The sequence below is a fragment of the Scophthalmus maximus genome, chromosome 3 (genome assembly GCF_022379125.1).
Source record: "Scophthalmus maximus strain ysfricsl-2021 chromosome 3, ASM2237912v1, whole genome shotgun sequence".
In the NCBI taxonomy this organism is placed as follows: Eukaryota; Metazoa; Chordata; class Actinopteri; order Pleuronectiformes; family Scophthalmidae; genus Scophthalmus; species Scophthalmus maximus.
Window position 1 is genome coordinate 13,625,551 of NC_061517.1, and position 21,445 is coordinate 13,646,995.

Here is a 21,445-nt window from a genome sequence, read left to right on the forward strand (position 1 = left end):
TAATGTCAGGAGACTGCAATTAGATTTGGGTCAACGATGTTAGATGCCATAAAATGATGTAGTCATTGATTTATGGTCCATTTAAAAGGCAATTTTTGTATTGAGTCTTTGAAAAAAAGAGCATTTATCATATTTTGAGTCTGAGAACAAATCTAAGACAGTTGTGGGCTATTCCATGTGAATTCTGTCTGTTTTATAAGCAGACAATCATGTCACAGATCATTGATATAAAATGTGTGCATTAAAGGTGTGACAAAGGTCCAGCACAAGGTCTCAGAGTAGGAGGCCGAGAAAATTCTGATTGAACCACAAGAGGTTAGATGTCTGTTGTTAATTCATGGATTTGACAACCTGAACTCATTTGCTCATTTGCAAAATCCAAGGTATGCTTTCATATTAGTACTGAAGAACATGAACGTCATCGGGATACTGAGTCATGTAACTGAGTCATTGTTTGAACTATCAGTCCTAAACTTTGCCTCAGAGGTTGAGTACTTCAACCATGACATTGCAATATGAACAACAGGAAACATATTTTGATGGAACATTTTCAAAGGCTTAAGATTAGAGAGGGTTAAACCCTATATATACCCTATATGCATACAGTAAATCATAGTCCTGTTATATACTACATGTAACCTCAAGGTCATTACTGCACATTAGGATAAGATAAGATAAGATAAGATAAGATAAGATGTACCTTTATTGATCCCTGTAGGGGAAATTCAAATTTGATATAGCAGCACAGACGTGTCGCAGCACAATTTTTTTTTAAAGGGAACAGAAGACAGGATCTAAGGTAAATAAGATTAAATAGAAAGACCATATAAAATAACAAATTACATTTAGAATATACAATAAAAAATACCATATATAATAATGAGTACATTGACACTAATTTAAGTAGGCTAGGCCCATTTATCATCATCCTGCTATTAATGACTGGGTTGATGAATTTCATTCCTAAACATCAGCATGTGTGACTGATCAATGTGAGCTGGTTAACCTCATATTGACACACACACAAAACTATTAATGATACAAATGAATGTTGAATTGGTAAAGCAGTATCAACTCAAGGCTTTTTCTGGAGCCAAACAATCCAATGACCTTCATCAGCTGTTTGAATAGTTTCCGCTCAGGTGTCTCATTACAAGCAAGCTCATCATATTTTTTATCATTCATACTACTTTTTCAAGAAGTAATTAGTTAATTTTAATTATAGTGCTAAATCATAACTGACGTTATCTCAGGGCAGATTTCATGTAGAGCAGGTCTAGACATTCTCCAGTGTGACACAATTGAAAGCTCTGGAGAGATCTGGTAAGTGGACCTTGCGGTAGGATTGTTTTTTCGATATTCCAGTACATTATTGACAAACCGAAACATGTTTTATCATTTTTTGATTGTGTAGTGAGTAACTGATGACAAGTGAGCCTAAAAGTTGTAAAAATTTCCATGACCCCGTCTTGCAAATAATAATAGAAAAAAACTGAAGCTGTGATTTGAAAATGTGCTTCCATATGACAAATGAATCAAACATTGAATTATTATCTGTTAATAAAATATACGTATCATTGGGTTTCCAATAAAGGAAAGTTCCTGCTCAACTCACCAAAGATCAACTGCTGACCTTTAACAGAATTTTATTTTTTGTCCTCATCTCTTTTGTATGCTGCAGTTTTCAGTTTCAAAAGACATTAATTCAAACTGTACAAAACTGAAGGGAGGCAAGCACTTTTTATTCTCCATAGACACAAATTTCAATAAATAATACTTAACAAACAGCACATATAATTCTTTGGGGAGTGATAGCAAGTATTCTGACTGCATGGGTGTTGCACAAGCATAAGGTACAATTCATAAGTGCAATAGGCTCAAGTGGAGTAGATGATATGGATAGATGGTAGAGTCTATAACTAGCATTTCTATCGTATGATAAAAAAGATATATGAAGAAACAACCGATGATTTCCAGCTTAGTTTCCCTATATGGTGACACAAAGATAACTAATGAAGAAACTAACAATAGAGATTAAAAAAATAAATACTTTCTCACTGAAAGCTCAATCCTTTTACCATTTGTCATTCTCAGCTGCAGACTTTGTTGATGCTAGGCAGAGGTATAAACCAGACTTAAGTCTCCACAATAACATGGTTCTTTGAAAAAGTCCAACTATAACTTCAGGACCCAAACTGAAAGCAGGAAATGAAGAATGGTTTGTCAAGTTAGTCATATTTCAGTTATCTAAAAAATGTGTTTATGAACGGATTTGGCACAGGTTGAACTTGTGCAAGAAGCGAAAACCGAAGGAATGGCTCATGATGCATCATTCACTGGACTATGACTGAGAGAAATTTAAATACTTGTGTGTAAAGGACAAATGGTCCCAGATAAGAGTTACAGTTCAGAATCTCCATAGAGACAATGTCATAAAAGTATAACGAGATGCTGAAAAGAAAGTACCCTCACTGCACACCAGTAACAAATACTGACATGCTTTCATGCAACCCCACTCAAGGACAGCAAGAACACCACAAGGAGCAGCTGCCGGAGAGATGATGTTAATACTGTTGCCAGTTGCATGAATGTTGGAGATGTGGAGCCTCCTGTCACTTACACAACATGAGGTATTGTCCTGTGGATAATTAAAGTATCAATGCACCGGACAAAAATTCATGACATGTTTCTAATTTGACTCATTTGACTATGAATATTTATATAGTTTTCATTGTGCTTCTCTCCTGCCAGGTGCCAATGTTTTGTCATAATTGTACTGTGTATGCTTTATTGTCTTATGTCTATTCATTGTTCATCATGGATCTTTTATTGATGTTTTACCTATCTAGTAATCTGTACTTTTACTGAATTGGAATTCAGACAGTTCAGAATGAGATACAAGGATGTGACTGATATCAACAAGCTAACATTAGCTTTGCCAGTTAATTGAGTGAGTCAGCCAAACCTTGCATGTGACAGTCTGTGTAAATGTTCAGAGACAACCGATCTCGATGTAAGGACCAGTTGTTGTGCGTGGCCCGTTTTATTTTTTAGTAATGCATTAATTATGCTTAGTTTGAACTTAAGAACAGTTGGTGCAATCAGTTAAAATTTGCAATAATAATGTCAAAACTTGGTTTTTTGCCTATAATGAGTACCAGGGTCTAAAGTCTTTCCAAGTAAATACATCAAGAATTAATATAAAATTGTATGTTTTAATTTAATTTAAACTCCCTAAGGTCACCAAACGCCCCAATTTGCCAGTAAAGACAGCACAAAAATGACCTTGTATGTTGTTAAGAAGCTTTTTACTTTGGAACATTGTTCCCAGTCATCTTTTCACTTCAGTCCGTGTTGGATCCAGTGTACAAAGATGTGTTAATGGTTTGAATAATGTGAAGGCTGACCAAAATCTGACAAAACATGTTTGTGAAAATATAATAATGTCAAACTAATTACATCGAGAGACATTTTGAAAATCACCAAGTCACATTAAAAACAGAGACTGACTCAAATGCACTAAAGGAAGTGGACACCTTGTGCACACACATTGCAGGTCCTCTCTCATATTGCTTCAGGAGCAACTCTCACAGTCTTATGAGAAAGCTTTTCTCTTTTCACAGGTGTGATATGTTCATATGCAAATCTGTACAATGTCCTGATGTGTAAACAGGGAATGTAGTGAGATTTCTTTTTGTTTGTTTTGTGCTGCATGTTTACTTTTCTGCCTGCACAGCTCCCATGCACAGGCTGCCCTCCTCCTCGATGGTCTCCAGCTCGTCCGTGCGGATGGCCTGCGTGATTAAATTCAACTCCTCGCACATGGTCTCGTAACGGTACGCCACGCGGATGTCGGGAACGTTGGTCCGTCTGATGTCATTGCTCTCCTGTCCCTCCACGACGAAGTGTGGCCCCAGCCAGCAGCTCTTTATCTGAGGAGGAGTCAGAGTGGAAATTCAACTTTATTTGCAGAACAACAGACAGAGAAAGGGGCTGCACGGCTGTAGACCATACAACTACATAATGTGTAATGTGCTGTAAGACTAGTTGATATATACCTTATGAGAGAATCCACTCATCAGCACACTGTTTCTGGCCAGCTCACACATGTCACAAGAGCTCAGCTTCCACACCTGAGCAGCAATGCTGTACTCCTCCATCAAGGGCTCCTACACAGAGCAACGAATACATATCCAAATCAAACCCACACTGAAGACAATGGAGCATTTCATTGTGCAGGAAATGCAGGGAACATAAGGCTTATAGTAGCATCTTTCGTACAGAAAACACTTTGGATCAATAGCCACAAGTGTGAACCATATCTGTGTCAACAGCTTTTGGATGTGGTATGAGGAACCTAAAATGCACCGCACAGAAAGATTCAGGAGACTAAGCTCTTCGAAACTATTCATAATTTCTCATGGTTGCATTAAGATTGAGTACAAAGGCCATAGCGTTTTATAAGGTTTGAAAATTGAGTTTTATGGAATAAAAATGTTACATATTATTAATATAACTTCAATTCAAAAATCTTGATAAAAGATTGATGTTTTTGTCTTGGTAGGATAATCTTTTATTGTGTTACATGTAATACATGAGCTTAAGAGATAAAGAGAACATTCAGTTCTCTTATCCATCGTGTCAAGGGACCTAGAGTGTGTCAGGCACTGAGACCAGCGAGACTCCTTAAAAAGGCTTCACTGAAGGCAGCTGTGCAGAAGTAAACCAATGACATCACACTCAGTTTAAAAACATGTGGACTTTACAATTGTACAGCACACTCCATGAAACTACTAACACATATCACAATATTATACCAATATATTCACACCTCAATTTTCATTTTCAAATTTGAAAGGATTAACAAATTTACTAAAAAGAAATGTACAAATGTTTGTCTGGCTGCGTGCACTGACCTTGGTGAAGTGAAACTGCAGAGGGTCGTCTGTGGACAGAGAGACCACGAGGCCTCTGGACAGGTACTCCGGCAGAGGGTTGCGGTGGTAGCTGAGGAACAGGCTGTTATTGCTGAGAGGGGACATGGCGATGCCTATCTGAGCCAAGTAATACAGATACTGCAGCACAGGAGCCTGGAAGTACAAAAGGTGTAGCGTTGTGTGTTGTAGTAGCGATCAAACAATACACCACAAGTACATTTAATCTTTATGACTAAAATTAATTTCTGCTTGACAAACATGAACCAGATGATCCGTGGGAGTCTAGCACTTTCTTGAATTCACAATTTCTTCAGAAAACTTTGGAAGGATAAACCCTTTTCTCTGAGCGTGTGAAATGAGGCACATGTTGTGATATCCCACCAGGTCCCACCTTCCTGAGCAGCAGCCCGTGGGAGATGTTCTCTGACAGCATGAAACCAGACACCAGGTGATGGATTGGCCCCGCCTCCCCGCAATGAGGACGTAGGACAAATGTGGGAAACCCCCGCTGTCTGGAAAGAAAAGACACGCTGTTACTAGGATGCCTGTGACTCAATGTGGGTGTTATTTAAATCAGGCAAAGTGAAGTCTGCAGTGAATAATATCTACTGTTGTTCCCCATGACTCAAATATAAAACAGATGACGGATACAGAGCAATAGGTGAATCCCTCAGCATTAGAGTGTATTTTCTGGCTGGTCACCCTTTGTTCTATAGTAATGATAAGCTAGTTCAGAATATAAAGATTCAAATTTGCAGGCGCACAAGCACAAGCTTGTTATACAGGGTTACTGATTCTCATTTGGATTATTGGACAATTTGTCACTAAATATGTTCAATGACAATCCAAAATTAAGTGTGATCATCATTCAATTAAAGTAATGAGGTTGTTAGATCTAAACTATTTGCATTCTCTGATTCTTAGAATTTAGTTTTTTGTATGTATGATGAATTGTAGTGGGAAAAATGTGAATCCAAATGAAAACTTGGCTTTAAAATATAAAATATATAAAATATAACATTGCATTTCAATGGCAACTGCACTTTATGAAATGCTGAAATTTCTTTAAAATATACATTAAAAAAACTTGAATGAATTCATGTTGTTGGGTATTTGACCAATTTTAAGCTTTAAGAAAGACAAAGAAGTATTTTAAATTCAGTGTGAATAAATGATTAACAAAAATAAGTACTTATTATGACAGTAAAACCTTTCAATTAGGCCAAATTATGAAATCAAGCAATGGTGTCTTTTGTAGCCTAATAACCCATTAATACCTTTACAAGAGACAAACTTTTATGAGAAATCTATAACAGTAAAAAAAAAAAGCACAGTCTAAAAAGTAACCTTGAATTCACATTCTTATTGCATTTGGTGTAGTTGTATAAAAAAATACAATCAGAGACTTTTGGCATTTAAAAAAAACAAAAAGTAAATCTTGGCAGCTGGTTGAAGTGAGGTGTGGTTACAAACCTGCGCAGGTGATTCAGCACAGTCATGTTTGCATACATATAGTAGAGGTAGTAGGAGTAGGGCGGGTTGTCCTCCTCTGTCCAGTTGCCTGGCAGCGGACTGTCCAGGTTGAAGATATGCTGCTCTGGTTTTGATTCATCGTCAACGCTGTCGAAACCCACCACCTGTGTGGGGACCCAACAACAGGTCAATGACGCCCTCTGAAGACCGACTCCAATAAGTTGGAAAGATTATTATTAATACAGGAGAGGACACTGTACATGCTGGAGGAAGAGGTGCAGCTCCGGATGGCTGCCGGGTTTGACTGTAACCTCAAACAGAGGCATGAAGATGTTCTCGAGCATCTCTTGGAAGTTACACAGTTGTTTCTTGGTGTGGTACACGTCACTTTAAAGACAGAAAAGTATCAAGAAGTCAGTTGTGGGATGATGATGGATGTAACGATGAAACTTTTTTATTAATTTATGCCACAGGTATTTACAAAATGCTTGGCTATTGTTGTAACCATCTTTGAAACTCAACAAAGGTTACTCAGAGTAGTCAGATCTTCTATTGCAGGAAAAGTAGAAATATCACACTTTCTTCTTCTTAACGTCACGCATTAGTATCAACAAAAGATCCATCATGAAGAATTAACAGCAATTAAGCTCCTGATATAAAGGAAATTGTGTTTCACACATCCGCCAATCAGTTATTCAGTGCAAGACAGAAGACTTAAATTATACTTTCTAATTTAAAACTGATTGCATGTTTTGTATTTCAAATTGAACTGTGGAGGGATAGAAAGATTTTCCTGGTGGAATGTTAAGTGGCATGAAATGAAAATAAATGTATTGAGTTACTCTTCACCACTGGCATTACTCACAAGAGTCGTGGAACTTGTACAAGCCAGCGCACATTGGTGGAGTAGACCTGGTGCTTGACGGCCCACTTGGCCAGTTTGTCCCACTCATCCCTGGAGCGGCCGTAGATCGACAACCTGAGCTCCACGTTCTGGTACTTGCTCTCCTCCAGGTCTGCCATCACCTCCTGAGAAGCGGTGACACAAACAGTCAGCAGAGGGCGTCAGTGCCTCTCACAGCCGGTCACCGCAGGCATCAGTGGTACTGACAGTTTTTAAAGGGATTGTTCACTGAGCACCTTAATGATGTGACCAAAGTATTTCCCCTCGATGTGGTTGTCCGTTTTGATGAAGATCTCTCTCAGGATGGACTCGCCAATGGGATTGTACTTGGCATTGAACTTATCAAATCGATGGAAAGTGTTACGGTCCTGCAAAAAATTTTGTTGACACATTACGTCACATCCCTCATTTGCTGAAGCTGCCACCTCGTTGAATCTCTGCTTGACATTTTAACATGGTGGTACATTTTCTTTTACGAGGCGAGTGCTTCTGAGATTATTCGCCCTCGATCAATCTTTACATGAATGACACTTACTGCATGCATGTCCAGGGTGTCCACACTCAGGTCAAAGGCTGTCAGGTTCATGCTCTCAAACACTTCCATGAGCGTCTGACCCTTTCCTCTTTCCACATGAACTATCTCCTTTGGATACTTCTTCATGGCCCTTTTGATAAAGCGCAGGAGGTGCTTCTGGTTCATACAGGATGAGGCATGTATATGTGTGTCAACCTGCGCACAAAAAGAAAACAATTATATAGTGGAGTCCGGTTCTGGATTAAAACAAAAAAAAATGGATGGGGAAAAGTAGAAAGAGTTCTCAAGTTCACCTTACGGATATTGTAGAAGTCTCGATGTGGGACTTTCTTCTGTGCGGCCAGCTCTTTCATCTCATTCAGCAGGATGTGCATTTGGAACTTGGAGCTGAGATACTGCAGACGACGGTAGCAGAAGGATTTTCTGTGGCAATGGGAAACAAAAAAACAAATAGTTTTTTCTTTCTGAGATATGAACAACACTGAGATTGTTCAACCACAGACAACAAAACTGCCCGGTGGTCGAACACTGAATAGTCAAGTATGGTCATTTGTAGTTGGTTATATAATCTCACACTGGGCCATTGATGATGAGGGCCATCATGACGTTCATATCAGCGATGTAGTCCTGCAGGTCGGGATACGGCAGGTCCAGCTCTGTGCTCCTGTTAGCATCATAAAAACTTCAGCTGAAGACTCTGTGCAGACAACACAATGTGAACCTGACACCAACGTACGTCCAAACTGAGGACTGCAAGACGAAGCGTGCGTGCACCAAATGATTCATCACAAACATCTCACTTTTCCATAACGCTCCGTGTTGTGTACACATGCATGACACCATCCACCATCTTGCACCCGTAACCCATGTCAGGTGGCATGCTGGAGGGGTCCTGGTTCTCGTACGGGTGCGTGCCAGAAACAGGTGGGTCACGTGGGTGCACTGTGGCATCTGGGAGGGGACAGAATGTTGCACTGTGTCACGACTTTCAGCGAGGTGGAAAACGCACATGCAAACGACGGACGTTCTGATTTCACCAGCCTGCGCGTTGTGACAGCCTGTTCAGGGGTGTGTGACAGATGGATTGTGAAATCTGTGGGTGTGCCCGGTTATGTCTTAATGTGAAAATGCTGCACATGACACAGGACGTGACATATTGACATCATGTTAATAGTTGGGTTTGAGTTTTTAAACTTAGAATGATGATATTCATTTGATGAATATATTTTATATTTTCTTTCTACTCATTGAACATCTTTTGTTTATGTGTCAATCTGAGGTTTCTTCTGGGGTTTTTTTGGGGGGGGGGGAGTTTCACCTAGTTGAACTTAGGGTCAATGAACAGAAGTTGTCATAACTTGCATAGATTGTAAAGCATTTTGAAGCAAATTAGTGATTTTTTTCCTCAAGGAAATTGGTTGAATTAATTTTTGGTTATAAAATGTTAGAAATAGAGTTGTCAAAAGTTTTCAAAGCAAAAAGGTGATGCCTTCAAGTTGTTTGTTTTGTCTGACAAACGCAACTAAACCTTCAGATTTTTAATTTACAATGACAGAAAACGAAGAAAGAGCAGCAAATCATGAAATTTACATTAACTGATGAGTGTATTAACTGTAGTGATATAATATTAGACCAATCCTTTCAGGACAAATCCCTTCCTTCTATTTGTTGGTCCCACCTAAAGGTCTACAGCACACAGGAGGATATCAGTGTGGTAGTGTAGGCGTGTACATGTGTATCTACAGAACCTGGTGTGACGGTGGTCTCTGTGATCTCCTCCTCGTAGATATCCAAGTCCAGGGGTCTCTCACTCAGCTCCTGCAGGTAACGAGCGGTGGTCGGGTAGAAGCTCTGCAGGGACAGGCCCATGTACTTCTGTCTGATGAACAGAGCCTTCACCACACATTTGGCAGCATCCAGCAGATCTGTGAAGGGAACCTTGATGGACGAAAGATAGGAGCAAAGACAAAAAAAACACAAAAGAAATTAGTCCTCTTGCTTTCCTGATTCTTCCTGTGTTACTGCAGTGACCACTCCGACTTACCCCACATTTCTCCTCTCCGGAAATACTGACTCTCTGGTACTCGCACTCTTGGACCAGCTCTCGCTCCTGCGGGTCAGAGGCTTGGCTCTGCTCCTTCATGTATCTAATGATAGAACAAAAGAAAAAATGAAATAAATAATTTTCTGTCTCTACTGTCTGTTTTCTTGTAGTTCAAGTAGAAAAAAAAATTGGATGTATTAGCGTTGACGGTAGCCAGGGGGAAAAACTCACTCCAGATCACTGGCACTGTCAGTCTTCATGAACTCTTGTTTGGCTCGCAGGAGGATGTCGGGCTCCAACCTGGAGGCAGAGCTCCCTTTAGGATCATCAGAGCAGAGTCTGACTGCAACCAGTCACAGGAGTTTGTATATCGACCACCTACCTCCTGCCTTTCCCTCACTTACTTGACATCCTGGCTGATCTGCCGCTCAAGACGATGGCGTCTCTCCTCCAGCTGTTCAATGGGACTATCCTCTGGAAATTCGTAGGGAGCGCTGCGCATCTCGCTCTCTGCCAGGCTGCGGGAGAACAGCTCCTTCACACAGACACACACGCAGGAAACAATATGAAAGCCACATACACATCTCATGCTGTACGTAATAACTGAATAACTGAAGTTAATAAGTGAGCGCAATCGCTGAGTACAGACTTCGGCGATCTCCTTGTACTTCCCGTCCATGGATGTGCGCAGGTCAATGGACTGTTTCAAGGCCACAGGGATCCCAGGCAAGGAATGCTGGGAAGTGAGTAGGTGGCGGGCACCGCGGAGATCAACTGCAGACAGACAGGGGGAGAAAGAGGGAAATAAATCATCAAGTGAGGGAGAAATATATGCATCTGAATGAGTGTGAATGAGCATATTCAGACTTAAATGTGAAGAAAAATACATTAAGGCCTCACTATCTTGTCATGATACAAGACTAGCTCCTCGTGTCAGCGAGTGCGAGGACACACAAAGCAACTTGTTTTTGTTTGGAGCGAGCAAAGGAAAAAAGTGGGCTAGACATAAGCATGAATGAGGTAAACTATAGCTCAGTCGGCCTGAGTGTATTTTTACTTGGTGGTTTTTCATCCCGTTCTTCAACATATAATTCACAGTGACCAAAACCGTCTGCTGACGCATGTTGTTCTTCTGTCAGTGGGCCCTTCACACAGTGGAGGTCTGAGCCCAGCGGCTGTTTGTGCCTTGAGACACAATGGACCATTCAGGTGGAAAGGCCATGAGCGGATACACCAGCTAATGCGCTCCATTGTTACCATTGCAAGGCTAAAGTTTTACAGAAACCCACTTGTCACAGCAGGGCGAGAGGAGGGAAAGAGAGGTAAACAACTTGTCAGTGAGGAACAGAAAGTGGGAGCAGTATATTTAGGGGTCTGTCTGCAATGATATCTATCTTTCCCTCAAAACGACACACCTGCCACTGAAATATTAATTATACTGCTGAATATTTCATCCCGTGTGATAGAGTGTCCGTGTCTGTTGTCTATTAATATTTATAAACCCTACTCACAAGGTCAAAGAGGGTGCACCGTGTGATACCTGCAGGCTGACAATAAAACTGTGAGGTCTTTATACTGTGTCCCGTCTGAACTGATTTATTGAACACAGCGTGTCTGCCTGCTCTGTAGGGACAGCGAAGGAGGGACCGGGTTGGCCAATTAACTGGGTGCCACTCGGTGAGGCGCACAGGATGGTATGGCTATTAATGGAAACGGTGAGATGGTGTAATTCTCGGCACGACCACAACTCACCCAGTGTTGATCACCTTCTGCTTAACACTGTCCAATCAACACATCCCACTTCACACACGGGACAAGTTGGCCTGCACCACGAGGCGGCTTCATCAAAACATGCTCAAGAACCTCAGACATCTGAAAGAGTTTTGCCAAGACTAAGGGAATCAAACTTCCTCACAGGAACGATAGTCAACTGGTCCATACTTGATACACTATCAGGGCTGAATCGTTGAGCTTCAACATGAAACAATGAGTCTGAGTAAGTTAAAATCAACTGCCAAAGATACACTGATTATAATTACAGTATATAATTGTTGATAGAAGTTGCTTTTTTCCATATTTACTGAAATATTTTTTGTGGAAATACGTTCTCCAAGTCCTCAAAATCCTTCCTCTGTTGGTCGGATTGGGCATGTCTGCATAATGTGAAGGCCTGCCAAGATGTCATCTCTGCTGTCGGACTGGGGTACATCAATTTGTCGTGATAGCAGTGGACACATGGATGGCAACAGGCATCCAGCAGCAAGGACATAATGCTGGGCCACAGTAAACCAGAGTCTAGCCCTGCCCACCAGACCTGGAGCTTATCCCCTAATGGCTGCTATATTTGGATCGGTAGCATCTATGGTTATGTAACAACTCATCCCCCCGCAGTTGGAGAGCGAACCACTCAGAAATTAAAGTAAGCCATTTTTTCTTGAATATATATACATGTATATATATATATATATATATACTGTATATACAAACACGGACGAAACAGCACTAGTAAACGAATAGATTTCTCCACACTCACCAGATGTTGTACGAAAACATGTTGAATCAAAGAGAAAGCAACACACGACTTTGCACAGGCCATTGTTCCGTATTGTCGCTGAGCTCCAAAACGAGGTCAAAAAGGCAAGAGACTTCCACTGCATGCATATTTCAGCAGGCAACAGCTGTAATAATGGAGAGTCCTAACTCGAATCAGACGCAGCAGCGTAAAATAGTCCTCTGGGATGAAATGAGAAACGGAAAGAGATGGGAGAAGGAGACCCGGGGTCAGGAGACATCCTGTGGAACTTCATCTGTAGCACGGCTCATTATTTTTCTGGCCAATTTCAGGAAACGTCTCACAACTTCTCCGGTGACTTCCGTGAGTACCTGCCCACACGGAATTCAATTTCACAATACACACACTCAATTCTCTGATTCCCTCTTTTATTCCTCCTCTGATTCTACCAGCAGGCATCATGAGCCACCGTCTACCTGCCACCACTGACAGATCTGTTATTCAACCCACAACAAATGATGCTGACCCTCATCTTCCGTGGCAACAAGCCGCATGTACTCACAGCTTATATGTGTCAGTGCTGCTGAGGAGGTGGATTACACTAGAAACATGGAAAAATATTAACAATGCATAACTAGAGGTTTTGTTTCCTTTTTTACGGTTGGATATCATGTGAACGTTTTTGATATCTCTAGTTTCAGTACGGACACCAAAATGATTCTTGTTTTGATATTTTTACACTGCAAACCCCCTATTTTAAATGAAACAAAAGAAGCCGCAGTTCTTACTGTAGATATTAAATGTTGTTAAAAGGGCAAGCAGCCGCACAAAAAATTTTGCATAAACAATAGTATGAACCTGGCCATATCTTCTTTTTCATTTGGCACTGTAAGCACCTCAGCAAAGAATAAAGTCACAACATCGTGATACTCAGGAATTCAATGCCAGTTTTTCATAATCTTCAACATAAAGTTATACAAATCTACATAACTGAATAGGTATATCGATGAATAAAGTATCAGTTCTCTCGTGCTTCTGTCTTGTACAAGAAAATGTTGCAGACACACAGTTGAGCATAACTAAAATGAAATCTGGCTGCTCACGATCATACAGAGAGTTTCGTGTCCCGAAGAGAAACACACAGGCATTGCAGGGAGGATTCAGCCGGATGCAGCTCTTCTCCAGCAGCTCACACTGGCTCTGCATCAAACAGCTGATGCCTCTCAAGATTTGTGATCAATCTCGGCTTTGGTTTCTGCAGCTGCATGAACTGCGTGCCTGCAGGCCAGTGTTGGTTCTGTTGGAAAATTATATTTCCTTTACTGTCATATAGCATAAAGAAAAGAAACGCTAAACATAAAAAGGATTGGATGCCCTCAAGCCTTGTACACAAAACAACAATTTCTAATCGGCTTCCACGGCTGCAGGTGCATTCTGCAGTTTGGTTGATTGTGTGTTTTTTTAACCATCTGCTCTGCCTCCCCGCTGCAGCTTTTACACCATCCTCAAAAGACACAAGAAAGCAAGTTTGTGGCGCAATGAATCGACACACATTCTCCTCAGCACAGTAAAGGGAGCACCGCTCAGGACTGTTACACAAAGCCGTCAAGGGACGGGACAGGCAGAGGAGAGTGGCAGTGAGTGTGAAAGAGGGGGGAGGGTAAGGGGGTCAGAATTGTTTGTGCTTTAGGATGGGATGAGGGTAGTGCAGTATCTGTCTCCTCAGAGCCTGTGTTAACCAGCAGTTAGCAGGGCTGAGCGAGGAGGGAGAGGGAGGAGGAGGGGGGGGGGGGGGAGAGGCTGTCCTGGTGGGGAGATGGAGCACGCCGAACAACAAACGGCCCAGGATGGCGTCCGCTGTCCCCTCAAGATGGGTTAAACAACACGGGACGGAAGGAAGGAAGGATGGAGAGACACAAGAAAAAAAACAAAACAGATATCCAGTCAAAGGACAGTACTGTCACACAGACACACACACACAGACACACACACACAGACACACACACACAGACACACACTTCATCACAGCCTTCAGCACACTCACAGAGTCAAACAGTGATCTCCTCCGTTCCCTTGGTCTGACCCTGTCATATATACAGAGAGCTGGTCCAGCAGATCCATGAACTCCCCCTCACTTCCCAGAGTGTGACAGCCCCCCCCCCCCCTCTGCTCTGTCTGCCTCCAGGTTCAGGCCAGCTGTCGCTGCACTACGGCTGGCTCTGGAGCTGATCCTCCTCGTTTAAATGCCTCCGACAATCTCTCTGGAATGTACCACAGGAGGGAGAGGAGGCAGGGGGGAGGCGGTGTACACCACCAGCTGACGTTGTCTTCCTCCCGATGAGAGTTTCTCCAGCGGCACCCCTCTCTCGACTCCGTTATCGTCGGCCCGGTGTTTTTGCTGAGGGGACCATGTGTTGTGATGGGATGTGTGTGTCATGTGTGTACGCGTGTGAATAGGATGGTGCCGTCTCAGCGCTGAGGCCGGAGATGTCATGGTCTTTTCCTCGCCAGCTGAATAGTGGCAGTCTGAGGGAGATGGCTGTCTAATGAACGAGTGCTTGGCTCCATCTCCTCTCACATGAGTGGAATTTAAGGGCCAGCACATTGTCCCCATTATGAATGCAGCTTGTAATTTTCTGGAACATGCTTTCCCATGCAATAGACACAGAGACATGTGTCTGCTGAATGAAACAATACATTAATAACTCAGTGAACTGATGTATTTTTATGATGGTATTTTTTTCTTGACATTCTTCATCGTGTGCAATCTGGTTTCTCTGCAGTCATATCTCTGTTTTTATGATACTTCTGCAGTGAATGTAAATTTGCTATAGGTTGCAGCCTGCACGCCCTGACTGTAAAAGAAAAAGTGCAGAAAAATGTGAATGCTTTAACTTCTTAGTTCCCTTCTGGTTACAGAGAAGATATTTTACTGGGCTGCACTGTCTCTCAGATTTGTGTCAGAATACTCAAGATAATGAGACGTTTATCTGACTTGTCTACCAAACAAGGCTTCTGACATTTAAATCAGTCAACAAGGAAAGTCCATGACTATGTATTTAAATGAGCTATTCAGAAAGTGCTGTAAGCTCTATTGAGTAAAACATTATGCTAATTGAATCTGTTGTTAGCTAAGACTTATTTCCAATCATTGACAACAAAGAGTAAAAGGAGTTTTCGTTGCTCAATCAACAGGAGTTTGTATGAAGTGTTTACGCTGCCTATCTTATCTGCTCTTGCTCAATGCAGTTCAGCTCACTCAAGTTGTGAGGAGCTCAAAGCTGAATAAGAAAACCCTTTTTCACCCTGACACTGAAACTTCACTGTTTTCTTACACTTTTCTTCATCAGGCAGGTCATATTCTTTATTACTGTCAACATTTCTCATGAAAGGACCAAAGCAAAAAATTTGTCTGTCTGTGTCGCAGTGCTTTCTGACATCCTTAATAATTTCCTAGTTCCAAGTTAGGCTCATCAGAATGAAAAAAGAAGTCATGTTTTGCAACAGTGTCATTCATTGGTGATCAATAGGTGGAATCGTGTTAAGAACAATTAGTTTGAGAAGAGTCACTTGAAGAATCTTGATTTGTTTTGGTATCTGATATTGATATGTCGAGATGCAATTTTAATGTGGAGACTTAATCTATTATCTAATTGTAGGTTATGCAATTATGTCGTATCGCCATCAAGGTTATCGTTAAGTGTCGCGTAAGCTCATTGTGGCTGGGCCAGTAGAAAGGTGCAAATTTAAAAAAATCAATCAATCAATCGTGTTTTAAATAGTTTGTGGACACAAATTGAGCTTTATGACACAGAGCAAAGGGGGACTTATTAATAACAATGAAATTTGACAATAAGAAAAATACAGAATATCAGATTTATCCTGGTTTGCTGATTTTTCCTCTAGTTTTATTTGACTTCTTTCTTTGTATATGTAATACTGCATCTTTTCACACACACACACACACACACACACACACACACACTCTGATCATATGCTGGGTAGAGGAAAGATATTGTCTTCCTATTGCTCTCACAGAAAGATAGACTTTTGAAAAAAGTGCATTGCTCCGGTTTCACAAAAGCGCTGCAGACAAACCGGACAAACACAGACAACTGCAGAAAAGTAACACGTGATTCAACAACAAACAAAATACCACTCAGACTCTCAGGGTGAAATTGTTGTGCGCTTTTCTTTTCTTTTTTTTCAAAGCCAAAATTGCTTCCAAGAGGAGAAATCAAATTGCTCTGGCCACAAGACCGCAGCAGCAGCACTCACTTACACAAGGCTCCCTCTAGTGGTCCAAAGCTGCATCACACACTAATCAACACGAACATTGAATCAAGACCCGAATTAAACTCTGGAGATGGGAAAAGCATCATTCTGCACAGCCTCGCTTCATCAATGAAATAAAAGCAGAGCCCTAACTTGAGTTAAAGCTCCAATAGCACAAGTTAAAGATACTCAATCACAAGTTAAAGTCCTGCTTTCTTGCTTTCCCTTAAGTACAAGTACAGAGGTTTAAGCAGTTATTTGGTCTATTTCAAAATGTCATGAAAAGGAGAATTGCAATGCTTCAACCCAATGGTTTATTTTTATTTATTTGCTTCAGTATATCAGTCAATCAAACATGTAGTCTATAAAATACTTTTTATTTTTTTTTACCCATAATGATGTCTTCAGTTTTTAGTGATTTCCAAACCAAGCGTAAAAAACTGAAAAGATTCACAAACAAATCAAATGATCCTTCCAGCTTCTTGCAACTAAATCATAGTGAGTCATAAACTGCTAAATATATGTTTGTTTATAACTTACACACGCTGAATAAAGGAGATGTTAACCAAACTGATCGCACACACGGTACCTTTCAAACAAGACTCAGGCTCTCCACAGGCCAATGTGCTGCAAACAACAGCTGGTATCAGACGTCCCTGCAGTAAATCTACTGCACCACCACGCCATTAAATACGAGCAACAGTGCAACAAAGACGTGGTCCCGCCCAGGGCAAAAGTCCATGAGAGCTCTCACAGGCCAGATGTTAATATTTGCACTCAAAGAGTCACTGACAGGGGGTTATCAGATGAAGGAGTGTTACTGGGGTCGGAGTCGATCACTAATTACAATTCAAGCCGTTTCTTGTATTGATTTTGGTACAGTGGGGTGTGACAGGGCTTGTCATTTAAACCCCTCAAGGTTTCTCTCCTGTCATTACTGTATTTGCTCAAGGGAGAGACCCTGACATTGTGTCATTTGTGTGGCTATGTAATGACGACAAAGTGTGACACAACAAGATGTGGGTGAAGTACAGTGTGTTCAAAGTTCCATCATCAATCCCACTGGACTGGAATCAGCAAAAGTTCTGACCATAACTAATTATATAAAGTCTTTAATGTTTTACGTTGTTGAGTTTAGTTTTTTCCTGCAGAGGTGGAAACATGTTCGATACTTCTACTCAACCTTACAGAGTAAGTAATTTTACCGTGTTTCCCTAATTTGCAGATTAAAATTTGACAAGAAAAACACAAGATCAGTTTTATTTATTTTTAAATGCTAAATGGACATATTGCTGCTATGTTGCACTAGCATAGCATGTACATAAGTATATACCTCAAATAAAATGCTGCTTTCACATGAATGCATCAATATAAATTATCTTATAATATAATGGGTAATAATAGGAAAAAGACAGCATCTGTTTGACATCATAATTTGTATATTTATTATGATCTGAGATTTTTTAATCCATGATTTTCACTTCTAATTGAGTAATATTACAGTGTGACATTACAGGATCTGAATATTCATGAATAATTATGAGAAATTCTTTAAACTATATGTTCTTTTAAACTCCATGTTTATGTATTTGCATCTGCTGTAGTGAGTATTATAATCTCCTTGTATTATCTGATTCCTTTTTTTTCAGCAATTCATTGATTTGAAAATTGCAACCATAGTATTTCCCAGGAGAGTGTATGATTTTTGCTATTACTTAATATAATAATGCCTGTCACTCATGGTACAAAGCCCTAATCAGTCAATAAACATCTATGAGTGGGTGGCGCACTGATCTCAGAACTATCTTTTTCGCAGGCGGAGAAATGATTCACCCACAGCCGTCTTTTGCTAAATGCACTCCACACTCCCTGCAACAATGTGCTAAATATGGACAACGCCATGCCTCAGCTCTTCTCACAGTAACCGCACAAGCGAGCAAAAAGGCTGCGTGATAGACATGGAACAGTTTACAGTACAGTATTATATTACTGCTGCTGCAGCCCATCACATCTATTATACTCTGCCGTGTTGATTGATCGACAGACATTTTCTTAGATTAGATCGAAAGATCAATGTTCTTATTAGAACTATTAGATCAGTCTAGTAAGATGTAGCTCAGTCAATTTGGTGAATCGTTGAGCTGGCTAATGACTTGAGAGTGTTTATAATGTATGACCCGATTATGAGCGGCTGCAGCAGAGACAGGATTAGCAATCACTTTATTAAAGATGCATTAAGTGTTTAAAAACATGACACTGGCCATGATTCAAACAGCCCATCATTCAACAGCCAGATTTATCATATATATCTGCAGTTTGTCTTCACTGCACGTATTGCTATTTACACATATGACTAACTGTACTGTACAATCTGCCCCAGACTAGACTGAGTGCCCAAATAGGATGAGTCACATAAATGTCATCTTTGATTACTCAAGTGTTTTCCTGGACGCTTTAACAACATCAACTGTGCACAGTTTGAATTTCCAGTGCATCTACTACTACAAAAACAATTGTCCAAACATAAAACCCTGTGAAAGCCCAAGTACAGTACTTCTGTATCCCAGTCTGAGGCTCAAGAGCAATTTCTATAATGGCCACTGTCAGCTCCGAGGGTAATCACAGAGTACATCTTGACTGCAGGGGGTTGACAGTCACTCAGACCTCCAGCTGTTGTAGTTATTGTTGGGGTGAAAAAAAGCAATCTCCGATTATCTTGGCAGTCATTATGTCGGTATGTCAATGATCTGTCACAGGTGGTAACAGGACCTGGCAGTGGGTGATCTTTAAATTTGGGTTAATGTTGTGCATGCATTATGCAATTCTAATATTTAAAAAAATAATCTACCGGTACGGGGAGATGATCTTAAACAACTTTAAGATCTCAATAATCAGATGTCATGTTTTTTTGACAAAAGCATTACCGCCTTTCATTTATGTCTGGAAAATCTTGGAAGAAAGAACACGCAGGGGAACAGTTGAAATGATCTCATCACATTTGCATTTTTTTGTGCTACTGTATCGAAATATCACTATTTGCATGATGTTAATGTCAATTGAATGAACCTCCAGTGAAAAGGGGTCAGGAAAGAGGGATGACACTGAATGAAGGGAGGGAAGGGTATTTAGATGGCCGGCTTGGGTCATTCTACCCTCTTTGTAGTTTTGATGAAAGGCTGACCAGTGTGAGCGTATATCAGAGGGAAAGCTAATCCTTTCATTCAGCGTGGGATCAAGTTCTGAGGTACACGACCTACATATTCCCTCCTGGCCACATACTGCCGCCAGGGGAGAAAAAGAGGAAAACAACATCATAACATTTATCTAAGCAACACATCGCTGATTTCAAGGAGAAGCCTCAATAAAGAACTAAAATCTGTGATATTTTTGGTTAGGCTTGCATTGTTCTTCCACCATATTCAACACATTTTGAAAGGCTGTCATAACCCGAGGGGTCAACAACTCAGTTTTGCAACATTTCAGCAGCATAAAAATAGTTCTATACAGCGTTGGCAGAGCAGTCAGACAATAAAGGGATTAGACAAAAAGCCAGAAGCCAGCACACGTACATGAAACCACTGGGTGTGAACGCTGAAATCATCCACAGAGAGCAGCCTCTGCTGCACCTCCATAATCAACAGGTATGCATTTCCCCAAAACTACAAAGAGGGATGGACCATGTGTCTTCTCTCCTCACAACTACTCAGAATATAAAATTGTTAAAGAAGTCAGAATTCATTTAAAGATGCACAGCTCAGAGCTTTACTATCCAAGCTCTCCTTCCTTCTGTTACATTCAAACCATCCCTACTATCCAGCCCCAGACTCCCTCCACTAACCTGTGCTGGCTGTGTACTGCAGGCTGCCCCGCTTCCTGAAGGGGGACAGGGGCTTGTTTTTGGCCCCGGTGGCCCCAGCTGCAGTCCCAGAGGGAAGGTTGGAGGACATGTTCCCTGGTTATGTGGTTCAGCTTGTTGGAAAGAGGACAGCTGAGCCAGTCAGAGCTGCAGAGCACGGAGCATCGGGAGGAGGAGAAAAATACAGGAGAGAATGAAGATAGACGACAAAAAAGGAGAAGAGATGAAGGATGTAGCCCAGATGCTGGAAGCTTGATGGGGGTATACAGGCAGCGTCAATCTGTGTGTGTGTGTGTGTGTGTGTGTGTGTGTGTGTGTTAATTTATGTGTGCGTGTGTGTATGCTACGTGCCTATGAGCAGGGATTCCCAGACTGGTTGGTCCAGCATGCGGCTGCGGAGCATCCCTCTGCAGCGAAACAAGCCCCGCCTCTTCCCAAAGACTTGTGTGCCTGAGCTGCATCCATTGCTGATGGAGCCTGGGGCTGTGGTGATGGAGAGACTCAGCTTCTCCCCCCGCCACGCAAAAACACACACACTAAAACACACACTCATACATACGCAGGGGGTACAAAACACACACAGCAGCAGCAGAGCAGTTCTGCTGTTGCCATGACAACCACAAATCTGTAGGAAAATTAGAAAGGAGAAAAGTTGTGAATACAGCAGAACTAAAAAAGGTTGCAAATACATTTTTATAAGACTAGTTCAATATTATCATTAATAATAATGGATGGATGCATGAGATTGTTGATAATTATGATAATAGTGATTGTAAAATATTAACAATTAACTATTGTCCCCTCAATCTGTAACACTTTACTTGAAGTCCCGTATGTAAACATCATTAGCAGTGACACATTACAATGTAGTTGCACAAAGATAAAATTTATCTTTTTTTCATTTATAAA

At 41.1% G+C, this 21,445-nt stretch overlaps 1 protein-coding gene across 4 annotated transcripts; it reads right to left on the bottom strand.

Moving 5' to 3' along the window:
- Positions 1-1,721: 1,721 nt before the first annotated feature.
- Positions 1,722-20,842, bottom strand: ampd2b (adenosine monophosphate deaminase 2b). Of its 4 annotated transcripts, none has more exons than XM_035644941.2 (18): positions 20,519-20,842; positions 10,543-10,667; positions 10,298-10,428; positions 10,125-10,193; positions 9,894-9,996; positions 9,598-9,787; positions 8,650-8,800; positions 8,424-8,513; positions 8,143-8,272; positions 7,850-8,044; positions 7,551-7,682; positions 7,276-7,439; positions 6,671-6,797; positions 6,411-6,574; positions 5,329-5,449; positions 4,917-5,090; positions 4,059-4,169; positions 1,722-3,932 (listed from the first exon to the last, which is right to left on the bottom strand). In XM_035644941.2, the coding sequence occupies exons 1-18, from the start codon at positions 20,625-20,627 to the stop codon at positions 3,717-3,719; spliced, it is 2,502 nt and encodes an 833-aa protein (XP_035500834.1). In that variant the 5' UTR covers positions 20,628-20,842; the 3' UTR covers positions 1,722-3,716. The 4 variants fall into 4 exon arrangements, with proteins under 4 accessions (XP_035500834.1, XP_035500837.1, XP_035500836.1 ...); XM_035644944.2 differs by lacking the exon at positions 20,519-20,842 and adding an exon at positions 17,270-17,359; XM_035644943.2 differs by lacking the exon at positions 20,519-20,842 and adding an exon at positions 14,450-14,581.
- Positions 20,843-21,445: the final 603 nt, after the last annotated feature.

What these genes read in the sequence shown, in the direction of transcription:
- ampd2b (XM_035644939.2), bottom strand. Translation starts at nt 12,550, where the DNA reads ATGCAGTGGAAGTCTCTTGCCTTTTTGACCTCGTTTTGGAGCTCAGCG. An exon ending in ACACCCTGGACATGCATGCA is followed by an intron (nt 7,683 to 7,849) that starts GTAAGTGTCATT and finishes AATTTTTTGCAG; the next exon opens with GACCGTAACACTTTCCATCG. An exon ending in ACTTTGGTCACATCATTAAG is followed by an intron (nt 7,440 to 7,550) that starts GTGCTCAGTGAA and finishes ACCGCTTCTCAG; the next exon opens with GAGGTGATGGCAGACCTGGA.